We start from the raw sequence: 25,255 nt of genomic DNA, 5'->3' as shown, positions 1-25,255 counted from the left end.
ATTCTGTTCCTATGTTCGGCGAGAGTCGAAATCTCGCCACGAGCCGTAGGTATTCCATCGTTCTCCTGATGGGCAGAATTGTCAAAAATCGATACTGTCAGGCAACACTGTCTTCGCGTAGTAAATACACAAACCCAACTTGATGGTAATGGGGAACAAAATTTATTTGTGGGTATTGCCGTTAGATGTCATATTATTAAGCTGTTCCAATTATCGATAATGTGTTTTCGTTAGTGTCCGATTGATTATATCAGCGCTTCGATCGATTCGGAGTTGGCCCCAAAGGAGTCTCCCCCCTTAAAGAGGAAACGTACCGCAAAAGAGTCATTCATCAATTTTTCAGACCATATCGCAAGTTTCTCTATCGAGCGCATAGGGTAAAAAAAATCTGATCAGCTCGGCCTCTGGCACAGGCGTTACGCGTACCTTTAACTTGAAAAAAACGTGGACACATGAAAGATTCCACGATTTTTGTTGAAATGGCATCGTGTTTTGTGAAAAATGGTGATTATGCAATATTTTACGTTATTTTGAAATGGACTGTATACGACGAAGAAAATTTTCAACAAATTGGATACTGAAGGAATTTAAAAAGAAATCTCTCAGCTTTCCAAAATTCTTTTGGAATTTTCTATACGATCATGCTTTCGCAAGTTACAGGCGCTCAAATTTGAAAGTGCCTTTTCTCATGTGATGACGAATAATTCAGCCAATAAAAACTGTTCAACAAAATTAAAACAAGAAAATTAAAGAAAAAAATTTGCTCTCTAAAAGTGTTCCATTGGGATTACCAGAAAAAATTTTATTTGGCCCACGCATCCTCTCAAAGTTGACCAACTTTTTTTAACATTCGCTTGCTGCGCTTCATCTTTAAAAAAATGGAACATACTACGTGAAAATAATTTTTGAATTCCCGGTTCAAAAACCAGAAACTTCAGGCTACAAAATGGTCGTATGCAATATTTTTTATAACTATTTTTCGCGGAGATATAGTCATTTGAAAATGACCCATATTTTGGGAAAATTTTAGTGGTTCCTTAATTTTGACGCTCAGTGTATTTATATATAAATATATATATACATATGTACGTGTCTCTACGATATTTGATTATGTAATCGGAACGATTACAATAGTATGTTAAAATATTTAGGAGAAGAATTCACTTGTTCAAAGTTTTGAGCGTTGCTTTCACTTTAATAAAAAAATAATTTTTAACTTTCATGTTATCGATTCTTGGTCTTTGAGTTCTTTAACTTAACCTTCGTCGTTATTGTTTGGCGGTACATAGCAGCTGTCACAAGCAATATGTTACTTTGCCGAATTAATGAACACTGAGGATGTTTTGAACGACGACTATTATGAAGAAAACAGTAATCTTATAAAAATGGAGGTCCGCTCAAGACATATAAATAGTAAGACATACCAATGCTACGTTCAGTACCAACCGAACACAAACAGCTACACAGGTATACAACGATATACCTGCGATTGCGCTAATGACAATAGAACAGTTGATTGCTGTTCTCACGTGGCGGTAATTATTTATTATTTATGTCATGGGCGTTACAAATAAAAAATTGTTAAGCCAGCAGAAATATTGACGAATTTATTTGATGCAATGAAAATAACTGCCGATGTTCAGGAAAACAGCGATGAGGAAGATTAAGTTAAAGGACTCGAAGATCAAGAATCGATAAGATGTATGTTAAAAATTACTTTTTTATTAAAGTGAAAACGACGCACAAAACTTTAAACGAGTTCTTCTCCTAAATATTTTAACATACTATCCAGGTAAAACTTTTCGAATTTTTGATTTCAAATGATTCATTTTCAAGTAGCGGCAATTATTGCAAAGCGTTTCACGAAAAATACGCTTCGTGAATACTATGTATTATTGTTGGATAAAAAATTGCTGAAACTTACTGAATACGTAACTTTTACAACATAATCACATTTATCAACAGCTTTCTAGGTTTGCCTAAAAAAAATTCCTAAACATGCACGTTTTTTCGGCCTTCCAATTGATCATGCGGCCCCTTTAGTATAATCTGTGAGAAGTATTATATAGGTTTTATTTTTTTTTAAATATGTTCCACCAATCTGACCCTCCTGCAACTTATATCGATAATAAACTAAATAATGACGCGTTACTTCTGATTTTTTTTGTAGGTGTCACTCGAAGGGATGTTTGCAAAAACCACCCCCCAAAATATTTATTCCTTTATTTCTACCCTTAATAATTAATTTATAATCTCGGAAAAAATATATGTTTTAGAGCTAAAAAGTACCTACTATCTGCATTTTGAAGCATTCAAATATCTGAACTAGTTGTTAAGAAAAAAAATGGTGAAGTTGTTGTCCCCGTATCACCCTCACGAGAGGGAATAGAGATTTGAAATTACTCACGGTTGTTTTTTACGCAAAGAGCATTATTTGGTAAACATAAGTACTAAAATTGGTGCTGGAGCCGTTTGCCCATGCTTACCCGGCTAGACCCTTTATGTGAATGTTTATACTCTAATAATTAACCTATTAATTACCACTAATTTATGTTGAGTGTGTTAACATATGTTGAACAATTGTAGTATCTTACAATGTGTAAGGCCTTGGAGTAGCGCACGCGATTCTTCGCAAAGGTCGAAGATTTAAATTCCTGGCGGCGTAACTGTCGCGACACAAATATTAAGCAATTTCAATTCTAATCGTTTTTCGGACTCGGGTGGATGTAGGATGTCAAACGAGAGTGAAGGAATAATTTTGATTGTTGTGCACAGTGTAAGTTTCAATGTAAAAATACAAAGGAATGATTGTTTAAGCGGACTACTGAATACAAACGCACGAACGAATCATGCTACGCACGCACGCGGATACAATTCTGGGCAATCTATGTATATATAAATTATGCGATTCTCCGCGAAACGTGGTTCACGGACACGCTATAATAAACTTTTCTTTCGGAAGAGGGAAATTAATCCAATCTACAAGAATTAAGACACTAAGTTCTCTCTTAGTGTTCTTAATGGAACTGTTCTAACGAACTGTGCTCACTGCCGATCGGTTATGGCCGACACAACTGTGTTTTCAAACCGATCGGCGTTCATGTGTAAGATAGCTTTCTCTCTCGCTCTCATAGCAGGCTATCCTGCCCGCACGAATAGCAACTTCTTTGGTCTCAAGAGTATAGTGGTAGACCTAAGTCTCATCAACTGTTATGAATCGACATAAAAGTTCGGTTGGATTGCGCTTATAAAGTACCAAACAATCGATTGAAATATCCTTTCCACATTGTTTTTGCATATCATTACGCACACGTTCCAGTCTCTGCTATCTCATTCACTTTCACTCTATGGTCTGCCAAAACGATTCTAAAAATTTTTTCAATAATTTCTGGCGTAGTCACCTCAATGAGACGTTCACTGCGTGGTTCATCATTGGTGCTGGTTCGTCCCATTTTAAATTCAGCCACTCAGCGCTTAACATTGTACTTGACGGAGAAGAGTTCCCCAACGTTGAATCCAGCTCATTTTTTATATCGATTGCAGTTGAGCCTTTTAAAAAAAATATTTAATCACTGCACGAATTTCCACTTTATCCATTGTTTTGAAATTACTTGAGGCGTTTACTGTGACCGACTGTCACACCAATACGAAATAACGTAAAGACTTGAAACTTCAAATGTAAGCATGTTCAACAAAGAATTAAATTATGCAACGTCATCGAAACATTGATGATAATAGTGCCCTCTTTATGTGAGGCCCGGGAATTTTCATTCTACCCTCGTACACATGCGTTTATTAGACGTGTGGCGACTGCGTGTGGCCGGAAGAAATCATGGTCGGTGCGTTTTCTGGTACTATCGAAAATAGAGATGTATCTAAGGAAGCGTATAATTTTTGCCTATTTTGTATATAAATATTCTGTTTTCAAAACAAGAAGACAGTATATGCGATTGCGACGATCGTACATTCTTCTATGAAACTGCGGTAAATATTGCACGTAACATGGACGTCCGACACCGTAAGTATATTTTAAAGAAATGTACGTTAACTAATTAATCTATAGTATTTCAGACCGCAACTACGTTGCCGCACCGTTGTTGCACGTTAATACCCCCCCCCCCCCCCCCCAGCCAATAGGTTAACATTATTACTATCACCGCGTTTTGTCGCTCACTTTAGAATCATGCCGCTGTACTCACCATATCGCGACATTAGGTAAAAGTAGGCGGGATATAGTTTTGCTAATGGAAAGAAAGAAAGGAGAGAATGATTAACTAATCGCTATTGAATGAAACGACTGTAATATCGTGTTTGTTCTTCTCCATATTCAAGTTGACTGTCCCAAACGATATGTTTGTAGAGGCGTAATATTGTATTCGGATGCTCATCTTGATGTAAATTATACAAACTTCTAATGGTTTTAAGGATGGCACTATGTTGTGGACCAATGACCAGTTCATATTCCTCCACAACAATCAAGAGTTGCATATAAAATATCTGCTGGAGAGTGACAGTGGCAATTACTCGTGTCGAGTGGACAATCGTAGGGGAAAATTGGAAAATTATCAGCAAATAATAGTAAAAGGCAATTTGCTAAATTAAAAGAAGTACATCATACAAATATTTTGAATAACGTTTCTTACCTCTGTGTTCTTTATGTTCACAGGGAAAGAACTACCCAAAGAATTGTTTGTCATAATTGCCTTCGTGGTTTTCGTTGTCATAATCTTGGTGCTCTATTTCACGATCAAGATCCGTCGAAAAAGGGTAAGTGCAATTATCAGTATTATACAGGGTGGACCACGAAACGTGATCAGCTTCGATTATTCTCCTGCTAGTTGTTGGATCTCACAATTTGTTTAGATAATATAATATGATTCAAAGAGAGCTATAAGATTATTATATCAAATTTTTTGTTAACCCCCTTTTCCAGTGTTTTCAAAGTTACCTTAAGTTTTTTGTAGATAAATCTCGTAACCAGGAGAGCTTATCTACTCCACACTCCGTTTCACTTAAGAATAACCTCGTTTCGCGTATGGGACGGGATCTAAGGCCGTTCATTTTCGTTTTATCGATGGGCGTTGGAACAAAGTAGCTCCGATCCTTCATTTTTATTTTTATTTATCTTTTTTCGATGAAATGCCGTTAGGATATCATAATGAGATGTGGTACCAACATAACGGTTGTTCAGCACATTATGAAATGGCAGCATGGCAAGTATGTACTGAGTCCTCGCGATTATTGACTCTTTGTTGATATGCAATTATTGTCCAGGCGTCATCCCCACCACTGAGGTGGGGGGGGGGGGGGGGGCCGGGGAACTCGGCAACCGCATACTTTGTTACCGCAGCGCGCCGAGACGGCTTCCCGTTCACGAACCGACGACTGAACGTTGGGAGCCCACAAAAAGGTTACATTCCCGGGTGTCGGTGAGACAATACTAATGCAACGATCGACGATTTATAAACCAATTGGTGAGATTTTTCTGATTAGAATGATACTAAACACGACGCAGTTTGGGTCATATTTACTTATGATTTATAAGAATCGATAATGAGCTAATATGAACTATTAACAGTTTCTACATGAATAAATATGATCCAAATTATGTCATATTTGGTATCACTTTAATCTTACCAAATATCAATATACTAGTAAAAGTGAATAAAATAAAAAAGTTTCGTCGTTGCATTAGCGTTGTCTCGCGCGCCGGGCAACAATGAATACGCTCGATCGACTCGATGGACGAAGCTGGAGAATGTACGACGATTAGTCGAAGCGTTCAATCGTCAGCGACTGCCCAGAGAGCTGCCGACCAATAAAATGTAGCTGGATCACCTTCAGTCACACGTATTTTTATTATTGGCCGAAACGGTACACACACAATCGGACTGTGTGGTCGGCTTTAATGTAATCATTGTTCGGCGAGAGCGTCGCAGGCGGGCCACGCAGCCGAGTCGAGTGGGAAAAGAAACTTATTCTCTGTTTTTCACTGGCTTGTCCTTTTCTACGTTCGGAATACTACAAAGGCGAGTTGCCGAGGCTCCAGCTTCGAAAAAAAACGTATTCACGAGGGTCAGAAGCGTTTTGCGGTGTCCATGATTATCGTCCCCTTGCGGACCCCAGTTAGGGACGATAATCGAGAAGACTCTGTACTAGGTAGGAAATTTCCAAGACGCTGGATCGGTCGTGGCGGTGTAGTCAACTGTGCAGCTCGCTCTCCCGATCTTACACTGTTAGATTACTTTTTATGGGGTGCATTGGAGGAAATCGTTTATAAGGAAATTCCAAGGACACCGGAAAATATGCACCAAAGAATTGTAGAAGTATGCTTAACCATCAGTGCAGGCATCAGAAATAGAACTAAGCAATCGTTTCGTAAACGTTTGTGCGAGTATATTGCAGCTGATGGACACCATTTTGAACATCGTTTTGAGCAAGGTAATAATATATTTTTAATATTTCTTAGGTTTAGAAGAAATAATATTATTTATTATGATGCTTGCCGAATTCGTGTCAGTATCTGCTAAAAGATGTGCCTAAAATAGTTATAGGGTTATCTATAAAAAACTGAAAGTGACTTTAAAAACTTTAGGAAAAAAGGGTTGACAAAAAAATTAATACAATTATCTTAAAGCTCTCCTGGAATCATGTTATATTAACAAAAAAAGTTTTTGATCAAACAGCCAGCAGTAGAATAATGTAAGCTGATCACATTTCGTGGTCCACCCTGTATACATAGAAACGCTTCGCCGATCGAATTTTATCAATATTTTCAAACTTTCTGAAAATGGGGAAGAACTTAATGGAAGCAGTCCTGATACACTTTGAGGAAGGGGCGGTACAATGCTTGAATCCGAGCTTAACTGTGGAGGATCAGACGGAATTGCTCCCTTATGACAAAAAATGGGAGTTTACGAGGAGCAGATTGAAATTAGGTGAAGCTTTTTTTTCAATTAATAACTGCATTATTGACACAAAAACCTTTGTTCTTTTGTTAAATCAAGTCTGAATCTAGTATTATGCTTTCCTTGAACGAGAACATTACATTATTCGATCTATAGATCGTCCCACGTAAAATTTTACAAGCTGTTTTCTCCAAAACTATAACGGATATCGAAGTAAAATCTCTTTTAAATTAAACAGTGCAAGTGAGCTAACCATTTAGGACACAAATATTTCGGGTGGTTGTCTCTTAGGGGCAGGGGGGAGAGGGGAACCACAACTTTTTCTTTAAGTGGAACGGTCTATTACATACTTCTTTTATGTTTAGATGGCTGTTATCAAATACTACAACATTTATTTGAAATGTTTCCTGATATTCCGCATAGCTAAAGAGTTATAGCGCAAAATACTTTTCTCTGGGGGAACTTCGGGAAAGAACGATACTCCAATCGAGTTAGACATAAAATATAGCATGTCGCATAAAACACTTAAATAGGTGTTTCATCGTTTAATGTAGTCATAATTATGACTAGGAATGAGTTTGAAGTAACAAATGATTTGCAATAGTAAAGAATTGGGAACGGCATACCCATAAGAATCAGTATTTTTATTACTTATATCCACTTACATCCTGGAACTGAGCAGAGATAGTATCTCCGTTTCCAGTTGAATCTCAATCTCCAAATTTTCGCTGTGTAATGTACGCCCATAGTACAAGAAAATGGCCAAATTTCAGAATTTTATCTCGTCCCGCACCAAAGATAATTAGCCCATGTATGTTTAAGAAATTATAGAAGAAAAAGGATTAAGTCTCAGACTTAAAACTTATTAAATTGGCATGTGCTCTACCAAGAAAAACCAGAATTAAGTTTCAGACTTTACCCCGTCTAGCCGACACTTTCAATTCAACTTCTCATTTTTCTAGTAATCAAACATGCAAACTGGACTTCAATTTAGGTTAGAGAAGTTAGGTATAAGATAATAGAGTATGCAACAATAATAGTTTACAATTATAGCTTGTTCTTTTCTGAAAAACATGCTTCTTGTCCCATGTTGCTGTGATCAGCAGACACTGAGATATTTTAATGTCTGTTCTTATATACAAAACAAAAAATCACTAGGATAAACTGACGCTTGTTTTGAAGTGTGAACATATGAGTGTAAGCATGCACAAACAAATTGGATTTAAAAAAAATGGTCGAGCAACGACATTGGACCAGTTTGCTTGGAATGACCCAATCCTATTGGGTTTTAATATTAGCAACGCCACCACAGTACCGAAGCTCTGTAATCGGGTGAGAATGTCATACGAGCGTTATGCCTTCACCCACGCAGAAAATGTTTGTGTCACAATATGCCTCCCTCTAAACCGTATAAGTTTTGTATATAACATTTTTTCATATTATTACAAATAATGGCAATATTCAAAATGGACATAGTTATTGCCCCACACTGTATAAACGTAACTCGAAGGATTCTTGAAAATTTTTTAAATTGTAGATTTTACAACTGTTTGAAATTTAGGGTCAACCTTTTTTCAATAAATCATAACTATTGACCTAACAAACTGATCGAAATGAGGTTTGCGGGTGGTTACAGTGGATACATAATAGTACCAAATACAATTTATTTCATTAAAAAGAAATATTTTAACCATCTATTTTGTATTTGTTTTACATAAATGCCTTATTTTTATACCGGGAAATTATTTAAAAATTTGAAAAAAATTATGATTCATTGAAAAAAGGTAGACCCTAAATTTCAAACAGCTGGAAGAAGAATTAAAAAAATTTTCAAAAATTCTTCGAGATACGATTATATATCGCTAAAGACTACAACATATCTAAATTTGAACAAAATCCGAAATGGTGTTCCAAAAACTGTCCGATTTTGCGTGGAATGACCATAAAACAATAATTGCTCCAATTCAATATTAACTACATGCATACTTTCCTGTTATTATTCTATTATAGAAATGACATATCTAAATTAAATGTTCTGTCATGCAGTGACATGAAGCGCATATGGAGTGCTCCAAGAAGTACTTCATTAGAAAATTATAAGCCATGTCCTCTAAAAGATCATGCATGCTTACAAGTTAATAGTTACAAAACAGTACACAAAATTTCAGAAGATGTAAAAAAATTCATACAGAAAAAATTATACTCAACGAATTCTGCTTTATCAGCGCATATGTATAGAAAGCAGTGCTTTATCTTTACATCAATCTAATTTAGTGTATTTAAACTTCTATGATATCTAGACAAAAGTAACTAAAATCCTGATTAATGATCGTTAATTTTCATATGTATATTTTCTATTATTACTCCAATTATCTTCTATTAGAACTCCAATATTTATCATGTTTGTAAATATACGATTCCATATAAAAACAGCAAGTTTTTATTCTGTGCCTCCAGCTGCAAAAACACTACTTACATCAACTTTTACCTCTCGAAATCACTCAAATTTTATTTTGAAACATTCTCGGAATCGTCATCGATTTCAGAAAAATTCACGTGGATCGATTTAAATAACATACCCTATATACTACATTAATTAAAATAATTGCTAAGTATGCATAATTTGATAATTGGTCATTTCTAATATGGTATTTAAATTTCATAATATTGAGCAGGGAAAATATTGGGACGTGGGGTGTTTGGAGTCGTCGTGAAAGCAGAAGCTACAGGAATTCGCAAAAACGAGGTGGTTACCACCGTTGCAGTGAAAATGGCGCGTCGTAAAACCAATGGCATGCATCTTTGTGCCCTTGCCAGCGAACTGAAGATCATGACGCATCTTGGGAAGCACCTGAACATTGTCGATCTACTTGGTGCTTGTACGAAAAATATCTCCAAAAGTACGTACCCCGATTACACTGTCCAACAAATTAAAACTACTTTTCCGGTCGGCAGTATCCACTAGGTGCCCCCTGTAGAGTTTGCCGTCACAAACCCGCAATCGAAAGCTGAAATGCTCAATCGCCCTCAGTTTTTGAAAAATACGAGTGTCTATAAAAGCGCACGATTTTAGGGAAAAAACTGGTGTATAACGTGAAATCTAAGAATGCTGAAAAGTTCAATTCAGTTGTAAAAGCAAAAGAGAGTTTCTTGAATATAAACCAATGCAGCTACGGCACTGACAATCATTTTTAGAAAACTCTCCTCTATCTTATTAGGGTCATTCCACGCGGAATCAGATACCTTTTGGAGCATCATTTGGACGATTATTGAGCGTCTTTATCGATATATAAACGAATCTCGAAAGATATTTGAAAATTTAACAAATTGTAGCTTTTACAGCTGTTTGAAATTTAGGATCAACCTTTCTTCAATAAATCATAACTATTGAATTAACAAACTGATCAAAACGAGCTTTATAGATACTTATAGTGGAGATATAAGAGTAGCAAATAAATAATTTCAGTTAAAAAAAGATATTTTTGAACCATTTATTTTGCAATTGTTTTAAATAAATGCCCTCTTTTTATACTACCAAACTATTTAAAAATTTTATAGAATGAAAATATAGCCCTATTTTTCCTCCTTATGGGCATATCTTTAAAAATATGGACACTTTAAAATTGGCCGTATGAAAGTTAATTGAAGTGAACGCAGCGTCTATTTACACTGGGTCGACTGGTCGAATAATGAATTATCTGTTGACTAATAAACTTATCAAAATAAGTTTTGTGGATGCTTATAATGGAGACATAACAGTACCTAATCAAAAGTATTTCAGTTAGAAGAAAATCTTTTTTAACCATTTATTTTGTAATTGGTTTAAAGAAATGTAATTTTATAATAGTAGGGCCCAATTGAAAAATTTGAAAAAAAAATTGAGGATGTAGTCCTATTTGTCTTCTTTATGGACAAATTTTTTAAAATGTTGCGACTTTAAAATTGGCGATATGAAAATTGATTGAAGTTAACGCTGCGTCGAAGCCTATCGACTCGAACGGGGGAGCTGTACCGGCTAGCCTCGTACCACCGACGATTGCTCCGTGGGTGGCGCGATTCATAAAGTCACAGCCGTAATGACCCTCTCGTCGCCCACGGGGCATCCGGGCCCAAGAGATGGTACTGGGGGTACTGGGGGTACCACCTCCTTTCGCGGTCGGCCCACGAAAACACAACGTCGAGAGGTGACCCCTCGGCGTTTTTGGTAGGAGGTGGAGGGACGGCATCGCAACCGTCCCGGGGGGGGGCAATTGCCCCCCCTCCAGAGAAGAGCTCTTCCCTTAAACACCTATAGGGGAGGGCAATGGGCGGGACTGGTCGCGGTTATGCTGAGCGATCCCGTTGCCAGCCTTACGCCCGAGGGTCACCGGGGGGTTTTTAGTGGGTGAAACCCCACATTAGCCGGCTCAAGGTTTCCCCCGTAAAAAAAAAATAAAGAAAAAAACTACCACTGACGAGATATAGAATAGGCCTATCATCCAATGCTATTTTCTGTCCCACGTTCGCAGGGTTACGTCGCCCTGTTACCATTTTAATGTCAATACTCGACGTTACCGATAAAGCATGAATTCGGAGTATTATTATTTAGTTCATTAAATAGTTCAGCAGTATAAAAACAGGGCATTCATTTAAAACAATTGCAAAATAAATGATTAGAAAATATCTTTTTCTAGCTGAAATAATTTTTATTTGGTACTCTTATGTCTCCACTGTAAGTATCCGCAAAGCTCATATTGATGAGTTTGTTAGTTCAATAGTTATGATTTATTGAAAAAAGGTTGACCCTAAATTTCAAACAGCTGTAAAATCTACAATTTGTTAAATTTTCAAAAATCCTTCGAGATATGTTTATATATCAATAAAAAATATATAACATATCCAAATTGGAACAAAATCCGACATGGTGCTCCAACAGGTGTCCGATTTCGCGTGGAATGACCCATTAACTAAATTGAACTTTCAGACGTTTTTAGGTTTCGCGTAGTAGTCATTTTTGTTAAAAATCGCGCGTTTTTACAAAAACGCATGTTTTTCAGAAACTGTGCATAATAGAACAAGTCGGCTTGCGGATTTGTGTTTGTGACAAGAATCTCTACACAGAACACCCAGTGAATATTGGAGATCAAAATTTGAGTTGGATTTTTTTTATCAAAAGTATTTATTTTCGAGAATCTTAATAAAGCAAATCGATGGTCGCCTATTGTTCTCAAGATATTTTGAATATGTACACAATATTTCAATCGCAAGGAAAAATTAATCGGTTACTCATTGGTAGGGGAGAGTAGGTAATTTTGAGTCAGTTAGTGTATTTCCGTCCTTGTTACGCATACCTTATTTGCATTTCAATTGTTCGTTGTTGCAGTAGTAGGAGTATTCATACAGAAGCGAGAAGTTTGTACAGTGCGAATTTAGTTTTATGCAAGTATATGGGCAGTTTCATGGTAACTTTAATACAAATTGCTAACCGATATAAATCACTGCTATAAGATCATATAAGATATCTCGTGTTGGAAAAAAGTTTAATGGACAAACTTATTTATCAGCAACAATTACAGAATACAAATTAGGATCTAAAACACGTGGTTTGAGCAACAGAGGCCTATTATTCTGAACGTTCGGATGCGGGAGGTATGGGTAAGAAGTGACCAAATAACGTAGTTAGCACAAACAAAACACAGAATTGTTAAATTCGATATGGACTTGAGTAGTTTCGAAAATCTACATTAAAAATTCAATTAACAGTTTTCAATATCTTTATGTACGTGTATGTTGTGTTATTACAACAGAGTCCTTATTTTATGTTTATTATGTTATTCCTACAGAGTCTTAATTTTATTAATTTATTTCATTATTTTTACATACATGTATTACCATTTTGTAGGTAGTAAATATATACATACATAAAACTTTTCTATATTTACTGCAAGACGAATACAAAAATTAAATGTCCCAACCTTCCCCTATAAGGGAGGTATAGACCAAATAACTAGTTTTGGAACTATTACCTTTTTAAAGACTCCTCTGGAATAATAAAATGAAATCATAATGGAACATGGATGGTAACACCTTACTAATTATAATTCGTCAGATTTGAAGCGTATTTATCTTTCATTTTAATAACTATAACAAATCAATCGAAAACGAACCAAATAAACCTACCCACTCTCCCCTACAGCCACAGTTTCTTAAACCTTTTGCATGACAGACACAAATATATGTATAATTTATGAGTTTGCGGTTTTATGAAACCTCTTTAAGTTTATTTAATACTTTTCGGTACTTTTTCAGGTGAATTGTTAGTCATTGTCGAGTACTGCCGATTTGGAAATTTGCATAACTATTTACTACGGCACAGGGGTGATTTTATTAATCAAATTAATCCATCGACCGGTAAATTCGACTGTGGTATCGGTATGGATATCCTGACGCGGAACGTCAGCGTCCGCAGCAACAATAGGTTTGCCTTAATGTCTTATTTTCAAATGTTTCATTTTATTTCATTAATAACAGTCATTATCCATTCTGCACAAATGGGAAATTATCTATGCTGTGGCAATTAAAAGTTTAGATTTAGAAGGAGAGTTTTAGACATAGACTATTTGGTATAACCCATAATAAATATCATCAGTACCTCGCGAAAAAGTTTGTTTTAAGGGGGGAGACTCCGTGGCCCGTGCGCTGTGTCCGTGCACTCACACAATCAACGGGAACCGTGTATGTATATGCGATGTGCAAGAGAGACGTTCGATTTCGTAGGAACCAACTTGAGCCTCGACAATTGCACAAATACACTTTTCACTGGTATAGAACTCACGGGTAGACTTCCCTACAGGGTGGTCTGGTCCGTATAAACGCCAATAAACACATTCTAATTGAAAGAATTAGAATTTTAGAAAGTGTGCGATTGTGACAGACGCCGATGAAAACACACAAGATGGCTGCACAAGTCACATTTTGTCAAATATCTCACGATTTAATGGTTTTCTCGTCAAACGCAGACCAGACCACCCTGTAGACTACTATCACACTATCGTGGAAATTCGATTTGAGTCACTTTATCACTTCTGGAAGGCACAAGTTGGTTCCTACGATTTGATGCGTCCAGACGCAGAAATAAACAGTGGTATAGTTCAAGGATTCTCCGCTAGAGGCGTTTATGGTATTTGTCAGTCACTTTAGCCTGCGTTACCACGAGCATCGATAAAACAGAGGGAGTCGATAAATGTAACCTCGCAACACGTGGTGGATCGTATCGATTGTTTTGTTACGCTGTTGCCATTCGACAATTCTGCCCGTCAGGAGAACGATGGAACAGCTACGGCCTACGGCTCGTGGCGAGATTTCGATTCTCGCGGAACGTAGGAAAAGAACGACGCGAGGGAAAGAAATCCGAGATTTAAACAATACGTACTAATGTGTGCAAGGATGAACCTTCTTATTCGTACTTGCAATGATGCTTATTTTTTTAATTAATGAAATTACATACGAGATACTTGACATGATATTCTCGAGAAACAAATTGTAAAAATGGCACAATATATATTCCGGGTATTCCACATACGAAAAACATGGAATACTATACAAATCTCTTGTTGGAAATGATATTTATTTATTTTTTATTGACATAATTGACGCAGGTGTTATATACTTACACAAATATTTCATAAAAGAGACACAAAAGGAACACAATTAATCGCATACGCTCTGTCAATCTTTCATTCGTCGCCCAGCGGAGATAGATTTTGTACTAACAACTGATTGCTGTCGCATGCGTACTTAGCGTATCATCTTCGCTGCGTCTGCACCTGTTCCAGTACGTATTTTGTTTTAAAAATTGGACCAAACGACTTGAGTTTTTTTGAGAAGCTAGAAGGATTAACTTATTAGATGACATGTTTTCGTTATTTCGAAAAAATTACAATTGTTGGAATAGCGAAGAAAATAGTAAAAATATTAAGAAGTTCTTTTTTCATTTTTTTTCTGATCCTATAGTGAAATTTTAATAAATACCTCTTATACACTTAATTAAGATACATACACGCTGAAAATTGCAGGGTATAAGTTACAAACTATTAAAAGTGGTTAGACTTACAAGTTAGAGTTACAAATAAGTTACAAAACTAAAAAACTCGTACTTTCGACTTATAAACCTGAAGATTTTTTACTACTTCGGTGCTCGTAGCTTCTTTGCTTTGACCGACGAATTTTGTTATGACTGGGCCCGATAATGGTGGCCTGACCTAGGTCACTCTGAAAGTCACCATCGGGTGTCGATCGAAAACGAAGAGACAGGAATACTGTTTCGTTGAACGTCGACTAGAATGGTCATAAAACCAGCTTTCGATTTCACTATTGTTATTAAGCAGTATTATTGATATATATACATAGATAGTAATGATATACTTAGTCATGGCAATAAGGAAACTGTAACATCGCAGCTTCACTTTTCTTTTTCTTAGATATATAAGTCTACAAGAGGCATATTTCGAATGTTCATTATAGGCTAAGATAAAAAAGTTGAAAAAAGTGTCTGTTACTATTTTTGTGCGTGTTTTGTCAAACATTTCCCTGTACATTGTGAAACAACTAATTACAATTAAATCATTAAAACTTAATTATCTAGACTAATCTTTAACTTCTCATAAACATTCAAATCATTTTATGGATAACTAGCTGACGTACCCGCTCTCGCGCGGGCAGTTTCATATTGCAAATCATATTTTAGTTCGTATATACAGACTAGACTGTAATATACCGTGAATAAATAAGCAGCATAGAATTTTGGATAGTGCAATATGAATCACATCGATTTGCGGCTTTTTAAACTTTTTTGTCTGCCTCAGCTCATCGTTAGCTAAAGAACATTGTCGCTTGACTGTTCCTTCGACTAACTTTGGCCAGCAGGAATAAATGGGCTGTTGAGCGCCGGGCGAGAGGCCAGCGACTGACGATCGAAATACAATGTAAACAGATAAGGAATGAAACGCATGAATGCAAATTTAATCTTTTATAGTTTTCAGTATACATTCATTAAAGTGTCACGAATGAACTGAGGAGATTCTGTCGGTGGAAATGAGTCCAAATACGACATCATTCGGATTATTTTCAATAATATATCATTTTCATCCGCAACATTACGTATGAGTAACAATTGTCCAATTACACTCGAATTTGGACGCATTTTAATCGGGAGAATTTCTTCAATTCATTCATGACATTTTCATTAAAATATATTGCAAATTGTAAAAGTTTAAATTTTCATTCGTGCGTCATTCCTTATCTCATCTACGTCTGTTTACATTGTATGCCGATGGGTCGGTCGCGGGCCTTGGACGTTCGGCGATAATCGAAATCTCGCCACGAGCCGTAGGCCGTAGCTATTCCATCGTTCTCCTCACGGGTAGAATTGCATGCGGGACATGAGGCAACAGCGTCAGAAACACGATACTTTCCGGCAACACTGCCTTCGCGTAGGAAATACACAAACCCAGCTTGATGGTAACGGGGAACCAAATTTATTTGTGGGTACTGCCGCTAGATGTCGTATTATCAAGCCATCCCAAATATCGATTTTGTGTTTCCGCTGGCATCCGGTTGTTTACATCCGCGCTTCGATCGATTCGGAGTTGGCCCCAAAGGAGTCTCCCCCCTTAATGTATATTCAGAGCTTTATGGGAAACCCTGTTCATAAGTTCCGACTACTTTGATGAGATGCCATCGTGTCATCGTTCAGAAGGTCAAAAGTTTCCCAAGGCTGAAACTGTCCCTGACGTCTCCCTAATCGCATACAGCTGCTATGTATGTGTTCGTAAATGTGAACACAATATGTATATGTAACTGTCTAGCTCATAATGCAAATACTATAAAAACTTTCGTTTCCAGCTAAATCTCTTTTAGTTACTCTTACGTACAAACTATCAGTTCATTTTGTAAATATTGTTACGTGGTACAGGAAATTCGGCCGGTCGCGCGGCCGTTCCACGACACGTACAACGTTTTCCCTCCCGGTCCCGGCCCCCTATTCGCGTTCCCGCGACTTTCAATCCAATTTTCCGGGCGCCAGGCACTCCCGCGAGTGCTGATCGGTATTTCCAAGATACCGAACCAAAATCCGAGTCCCTATCGAAGACCGAACAGTCAGGCCGGTCGAGAAGAAAAGAGTTCGCGAATATCGATAAGGAAGACGCTCCCCGCGAGAGGAGATCCCGTTGAAACGACACAACAAAAGAAAAAGAATTGCACGACGAAAGCAATTCGGCTCAATAAGATAACAAGTTTTAATAAAATTGCCGCGCCGGCCTCTACCGAGACAGTGTTACAATAGATGACAGGCTTTAACCCCTTGCCGTACTTTGACGAGTCTGACTCGTGATGAGAATTTCGGGCCAAACGTAAACATTGCGAGTCAGGCTCGTAGTCGTAATGTCATGTCAAACATAAATATCACGAGTCTGACTCGTATTCAAAAGTTCGAACCAAACATGAATATCACGAGTCGACCTCGTTACTTCGCAGGTAGTTGCAAGATATCATTTGATTCAAGTTCCGACAACACGTCTCTGCCGCTTCGGCTCTTTTCGCGAACATTTGTGGGCACCGCTTGGGCCCGAATTCTTCCCAGTTAAAAGGTACGGCAAGCGGTTAACAATTGGTAGTTCGACGGTCGACTATCGTCGCGATCCGCAAGGTCTTTACAAACAATTTCAATCGGCAGCACAGTGGTCCGCTACCACTCGAAACATTGCATTCGCCGACGCGATACGCGGCCGTACGATACTTCGCTACCGCCGGCTACTATAGACTTTACATTGTCTTGGGTGCGCTTCGCGAAATTATACCGCGCCCTGGAAAGAAACTGCCTGGATTCGAATTTAATAACCTTCCCCCGACAATCACGTATTCACCCGCGCGACTCTTTAGCGGTATCAAATGCTACCTCGGCTATCGCGGCATTGTCCCGGCGAGTACGAGATCAAGGTTGCCCGTATGAAACAATGTGAGGAGGCTTACCTAAGGAAGAACGCCAATTTCCCGCTCTGCTCGATGTTCGTCTTTCTATCTTTCGCGGAGGTGCCGCTACCGCTCTCTACCTCTTTGATTCTCGGCTGATCGCCTCCGCCTTCTAATTTTATCGCTCGGCGACTTCGCACTCACTCAATATGTACGTCGCACACGTGATAATCTCGACGAACGCAACCCAAGTCATTTTTCGAGTATCGTTAGGCGACGACAGGATACTAGAGTTCTACATTGGGCGGGTTGAGCCCGCCCGTCACCCGGCTGTCTTATCTCTACCCGGGCTGGTCCGGCCCGAACTATACCCGGACCGCGCAAGCCCAACGATGCGCGCCGCAAACCCATCCATACCCGCCCGGATTGGTGCTAGCCCACCCGACCCGTGGAATCTCCGCTAGGCCCGCTAAGCCCGCTCAGCCCGTTCAATGCAGAACTCTAGCGGGCACTCGGGCACAGGTGGAAAGATCACACGCTGCGATAACTTCGGGCGGGTTTGGGCGCCTAGATATATATGTCGACCCGCTCGGTCCGCTACGGGTTTGGGCGGGCTTGGACGAAGCGATGAGCGACGGGTAACGGGCGGGAGGACCCGGGTTTATACGCCCAATGAAGAACTTTACAGGATACTGATGCCAGAATCGTGGGATTTTCACGCGATCGCATACTCTCTCCATGTCTCCCGGAAGAATGGACGCGCCGTGGAACAATTCCCTGGCCATGGAGATTCCTTCCGCCTTGCGGGGGTTCCAGTCTTACACCCTTCTATGTGGTTGCTGCGGCTCCCCCCAGGTTCTCTCCCTCTGCCTCCTCCATCCTGGGGTCCCTTTCGGAGGGAAACGTCCGTGTCGCCGATTCCAGTCCCGTTGTACGTTTTGTGCCCCTCAGGGGCCGCAGTCGGTCTCGGCCGGCTGTGGTACGGGTGTTAGCGACCCCGAGGTACCCGAGCTCGCATCCTCGTGGGTCCGCACACCGATTTATCGATTGTAGTGGCACGGGCTTGGTAAACCCGAGGTACCTTAGACCATACTTAGAGGTGTCCACAAGTGAACATGCGGGAATTGGCGATCCCGGGTCATCCCTCCCGAGCTGTCTGACCAGTGTCATGAAGCGAGATAACTAGACTTGTAGAGCGAACGATGATGCGCTCGAGGGGAAAACCATTCCTAAAATGGTACCATGGGTGCTGGGCTCAAGCCCAGGGATATGCTGGGGTGGCTCCCGGCATTCCCGCCCAGCCGATTGAGGTTGGACCTTCGTGGTGGCAGTGGTAACGCCATATCGCGGGGGAGGGTGTGTTTGCACACCCGTCGTGGAGTTCCGGTAAACACAACCGGGCACGGTCTAACCAGAGACGGTAGAGCTTTAGAAAGGGTTCGCATCAATTGGTGTGGATATGTCTCGGGCTCGCACCCAGGTATTGACTGAGAACAGGTGAACTGGCAACACCTTGCGCGCTGATTGGGCGTATCCCAATTCCGCGCCCATGGGGGCCGTGTGGATGAGCCGCAAGGCAGGTACCGCACGTAAAATCAACGACATATGTATGTACGTCTCGTGGTGAACCGTCGGTCGACACAGCGCCTAACGATCCTCGCAGTCGTCGAGAGGGAAGCCCCTTTTCCTTAATTTCTTTTGTTTTCTATCCCCCCGAGATAGAAACTTTGTCTACTAGAAACTAGATACCCGCGTCCTGCATGTCTTACGGTCCCCGTTGTGCACGGTCCTGAAAACTCGAGCGTTGACTCCCTACGAATCCTCCAGGAGCGCTTCGATACTATTTTGGTGCGAGTGCGAGACGGCGGAGGACGGTGCGGTTCTCGGTTTTTCGGCCTCCGAGTCAAACTTCGGGCCGGGAGGGGCACGACGCGAATTGCGTCGTAACAATATATACTTTCATGGATTAATAAACAAATTTAACACAACAGCTAGGCCATCATGCAAACAAAACGGCTAATTTATTAAACATGTAGGAATAGATATATAAAAACTAGATACCGGTTGCAGGCATTTAATGCATTAGAATCCAACTACTCATGCTTCGCGTTCATAAAACCATAAAAATGGGGTCGCATGCGAAGGGTTGCAATGGTAACACTCTTGTTTTTTTTATGTCTATCTGATTGGATAAAATATGTCCACAGTATCAGTGGAAATTCAGGCACCGATTCAGTGCACAATCGATGTGCAATTACGGATTCCCAGGATGTTAGTATGTCGCCGGACAGTTCTGTACTCGGCAACAGCAAATTTCAACCGAGATGGACGTACTACTGTTGTGACTACAGTGATCATGATTTAAAAACGATTTGTAGCCAGGATTTATTATCCTGGGCGTTTCAGATCGCTCGCGGAATGGAATATCTTAGTCAGAGAAAGGCAGGTGCCATCGATACATCCCTTATTTCTACATATTTATGAATTAAACAAATTTATTACATTCTCTACTAGAATTTGGTTACAGTTGTTTCGTACCCCCAGCTAACTGTTTATATGTAAAGGGTGTTTCATTTCATCCGACCACTTACCAATTTTTCAAAGCACTACGATAACATTGTAAGCACTGCTCTCATAACATTAGACTTTATCAAACGTTTCTCTATTAATTTTAAAAATATTTACACCATTAAATGACTGTACTTTCAATTAGTCCGGCCTCATTTAAAGTATGCTTCGACAGTCTGGTCTCGTCAATTTTCAAAATATGACTTAATGTTAGAGAGAGTGCAGCATAAATTTATCAGGTACATTGCCTTTAGACTAGACAACCCTATGCGGTGTAATGATCACGACTATGAACCTTTATTAAACACACTAAATATGACTTTTTTGGCTGATCGCAGAGTTGTCAACGATTTTTCTTTCTTATTCAAGCTTATAAATGGTCAGACCTCATGTCCTCAATTGTTGCAGCTCGATCACTTTTGTGCTCCTTCAAGATGTGTTAGAAAGAATCATATATTTTATTATTCTATAGTAAAAACTAAATATGATTCAAGTGATCCAATTTATCGAATCCTGAAATCAGCCAATAAATTCACGGATCTGATTGACTTTTTCAGTGGCTTTATTCAATTCTTTAAGTCATTCGACCATTTACCAAGTATTCGACGAAGGACCATCTCAGTACAGTTTAGCTTTCTCAGCCCTCACGAAAATATATGTATAAGGAAGTTACTAGTGTTAATACATAGACTTTTTCATTTTTATTTTACGTCCAATGTATGCGTTAGTAATAATACTCACTCATATTTTTATGCGATTATCGAGGAAAATGTAGCACCCTATATGTATGTACAGCGATCAAGATTGAGATTAATTTAAAAAAAAGGATTTTTTACTGAAATTTAAAGTAATTATACACGTATTTATGTTTTCTGTTAATTTATTGTTCCCTGCGGCGTTTTGAAGTTGGCACAAATTTTAAATGTGTAACCACAGAACAATAATTAGTTGTAAATGTTGTTAAAAGTAGTTATACAGTTTCGAAATGTTGATTAGAATGTGTCATGACAATTTTTGAAGACAGAGAAATGAAGTGTTTACAAGTCTTAACTTTACACAGATTTACAGACAGTCGGATCACTGATTAACAATAAATTTTCAGGTGCTACACGGTGATTTAGCCGCAAGAAACATTCTACTGGCCGAGAATAATGTAGTGAAGATTTGCGACTTTGGCTTAGCGAAGAATATGTACAAATACGGCAATTACGAGAAGAAAGGCGATGGTCGGTTGCCTATCAAGTGGATGGCCATCGAATCGATCAGAGATGGAATCTTCTCCACTCAGTCGGACATTTGGTCGTTCGGCATAGTTCTCTGGGAGTTCTTCACTTTGGCTGAGACCCCGTATCCTGGAATGGAAACGGAGGAACAGTATCAGAAGCTGATTGAAGGTTACAGGATGGAACAGCCGGTGTATGCTACCTCTGAAATGTACGTTCAGTTTGTATACTCGATTACAGATTTTATGCATTTGTAGCTGATATGATTGTTCGACACTCAATATTGTAAGATGTTTAACAAAGTTTAGTGAGATTCCTGTATTATGTAGGACTGGATCAAATTTTTAATACAGTAAGCAAGTATCAGTCTGATGTTAGTTTCTCGAGACATATTCATAAAAACTTACAGTCTGTTTCACAAGAACGTTGGAACGTTATCTGGAAAGATAATTGATATTTAAAAAAAGTTTAAAACAGCATCATTACGAATCTGTCAGTTCGACTTCGTCTGTCATTGTAAACACTCGAATTTCAAAATGAGTGCGGCGTGTAACTAAACAGTTTGAAGCAGTGTTTCTTTGCACACATCCGGAAGGACCGAAATTGATCTTTTCAACAGCGGCGGCTTGTTACATGAAAAAGTCAAACGAGTTCGTACGGAAATTAGTGAAACGCTGTAGAGTTGCAAAGAATGTTGATAATTTTGAAAAGAGAAGCGAACGCGTATGACAAGTGACAGAGAGGACAAAACCATTTTAACATTTTTTACAATTGCATAAAAATTTTTAAAGGCCTATTGTAATTTATTAGAGAGTGATTTGGTGAAGATAATTCATCTTGGGTGTTACAAGAAGTCAATGATCCCACAAACCGGAGCCGGCTGTACACTTCGTGAAAAATGGAAAATGGTGTTCAAACACTAAACTGGCTTTCACAACCATCAGACACTGATACGATTAAAAATGTCTGGAGCATCATCAAGCTTCGTGGAAGGCCTATACTTATTTTAAAGCAGTTAATAAAATTACACAAATATAGAACCGGGACATTCCCCGAGGAATACGCGGAAAACTCGAGCAAAAGCGCAGACGCTATACTTGAAAATTTAGGGGATTATGCATTATATTAGGTAATTGCGTTGTAGTGTTTTAGATGTACTATAAGTCTATTTTTGATTTTTGTAAAAATATCAATTGTTTTTCCAGATATCGTTCTAACGCTCTAGTGAAACAGACTGCATATTTGCAATAATATTTGCGCAATCTAATTGTAACTAACTAAATTTAAAAACTTGGAAATCAATGATATTACCCATTTTACCTACCTGTTGCACAATCAGTTACATCATACGCGGCAGAATGTAATTTAACGTTACAGTCTCATGCTCTGTAATTTTTAATTTATAGGTATGTTATAATGAACCAGTGTTGGACGGCCAAACCCACACTGCGTCCTAATTTTATGGAACTGGTAGAAAGTATAGGTGACTTGTTGGAGGAAAGTGTGAAAGCAGTAAGTTTGGTCATTTTTTTGAGTAAATGGAGATTTTAAGATATTCAATTACTTTATTATAATCTACTCCCACATATTTGTGGATTTTTCGTACTCAAGATCACACTTAAACTTTATAAAACGTGAAATTTCGTAGGAAATTGCACCTTTTATCAGAGATCTTATTAGATTCAGGGTGAAATAAGAACACTATTGAATTGTATCAATTTTATTAGTACATCAAATCTTACATATTTTAGTTTACCATAAATGTATAAAATTCACTGTTTAATCATTATTTAACAAATTTACAATTCTTACAACTTACAAATTGTTAATATTCAACTAACTCTTCCTTTGCGGTACATTATTGTCCAAATTTTATTACTAAATTCTGTCCCACGTTAGAATAACCTCACGCTCGAATGAGTTGTTGATCGAACTACGCAGCATGCACTAATGCCGACTGATTATGACTCATGCGATTGCTCGTAGCTCGCTATCTTTGCTGGTCTCCTACTAATTAGTGGTATAGCACTATAGCCCAAGCGCATGGCGTCACCGACGATACCGAAAACAGTACATAAGTGGAGTTTGGGTCGTTGCAACGCCTTTTTAGATCCATCTTGCGAGTGAAACGAGGTTATTCTTACATGGAACAGAATAATACTTTCAGTGAGAGTATACGTATAATGCAGTTTGTATTTCATTTGGGTCGTCATGACAACTAACTTCTGTTTGATTCTAGTACACCCAAGTTAACCCTTCAAGATTTTTGCCTAAACGTCCGAACTCCACACTTGTAATCAATGTTTTTCTTCGATTCCAGCACTACGTCAGCCTAAACAATCCCTACATGACCCTGAATACGACGATGCTGGAAGGCGGTAAGAAGGACTACCTGACAATGCTGTCCGCCCCAGACTACACGATGCTTTCCTCACTTGCCGATGAACGCGCTTACTCACTCACACCTAAGAATCTAGGAGACTCACTGAAAAGTGAAAAGGACGAGTAGGGGATATTCAGGTTTAGATCACGTCAGGGACGATCTCATTTTGGCTCCCCGATCTTCGACTCGGAGAACGCCGTGAGGATGTCGGCTATGCTGAACAAGGAAGAGAACTATGACACCTAGTTGAAACCCATCAATGTTCACGAACAAAGGGCAGAGTTTGTTGAAAATTGGAAAGCGACGAAAAATTAAATTGTGGACCAACCGACCGATCCAGATTTTGGATATTGTAACACGACGAATCTTCAGTTGATAGATTTTAACAAGAAGAATAATTAAGGCACGTAGGAGGTGGAGGATAACGTGGACTTGGTGGATAGGAAAGATTTGGGGCCGTCGATAATAATTACTAAAAAAATGTATTAATATGTATCATGACTTACGGAGAATTTAGTAGATGAATCTATGCCATGGGTACCTAAATACCGCCTGACAATTTTTAACTGAACGCGTAGTTCTTGAGATAAATGAGTTTGAATGATGGTTCGACATGCATGTATTTATTCGAGTACTTTTTACAGTTCTATGGGGGAACAGCGGGCTAAAAAACGCACACTTCATTCCTACTGTAATACTGGTTTATTGATATCTGAAAATTTATATTAATAGTTTTGAAAATTGAATTTCGACGATGGAGGTCGAGACTGTGTTTGAATCCATGAATGCTTGAGGAATCTGCGAAGTTAATGTTCGCCAGAAGAAAATGATCTACGAAATATATTTTACTTTATATCTTCAACTTGATTTTTCGTACAAAATCACAGTTAGTTACACAACACACTGTGTATCTAACAGATTGCTATTCTACGCTTACTGATAGACGCAGCGTCCACACACAGACACAGTAATGTATCGATGAGGCGGCTCCCCTTTCACGAGTTAACGGCTGAATGGTGGGAGCCCAAAAGAAGATTAAATGCCCAGGTATCGGTGAGACAGCACTCATGAAACTATGATACATTTATATGTTTAACTTTTTGTTAATAAAACATGCACTAACATATTGGTGAGACTTTTCTGATTAAAACGGTACTAAACACGACATACTTTGGATTATATTTACTTATGTAGTATGTTCCGTCATAGACCGGGTACGACGG

At 38.7% G+C, this 25,255-nt stretch overlaps 1 protein-coding gene across 1 annotated transcript; it reads left to right on the top strand.

The window, feature by feature from the left end:
* Nucleotides 1-2,731: 2,731 nt before the first annotated feature.
* On the top strand, nt 2,732-24,347 carry LOC107190007 (vascular endothelial growth factor receptor 1-like). The gene is given in 11 exon segments (XM_015578723.1): nt 2,732-2,776; nt 4,426-4,585; nt 4,667-4,766; nt 6,787-6,938; nt 9,584-9,808; nt 13,197-13,392; nt 20,066-20,300; nt 21,529-21,860; nt 23,056-23,161; nt 23,970-24,098; nt 24,186-24,347. Coding segments are annotated over 11 exon segments (1,842 nt in total).
* The last annotated feature ends 908 nt before the right edge of the window (nt 24,348-25,255 follow it).

The sequence above is a fragment of the Dufourea novaeangliae genome, unplaced genomic scaffold (assembly GCF_001272555.1).
Source record: "Dufourea novaeangliae isolate 0120121106 unplaced genomic scaffold, ASM127255v1 scaffold183, whole genome shotgun sequence".
Taxonomy (NCBI): domain Eukaryota; kingdom Metazoa; phylum Arthropoda; class Insecta; order Hymenoptera; family Halictidae; genus Dufourea; species Dufourea novaeangliae.
Note: the sequence above shows the minus strand (reverse complement) of the source record. Positions and strands in the feature narration are given on the sequence as shown.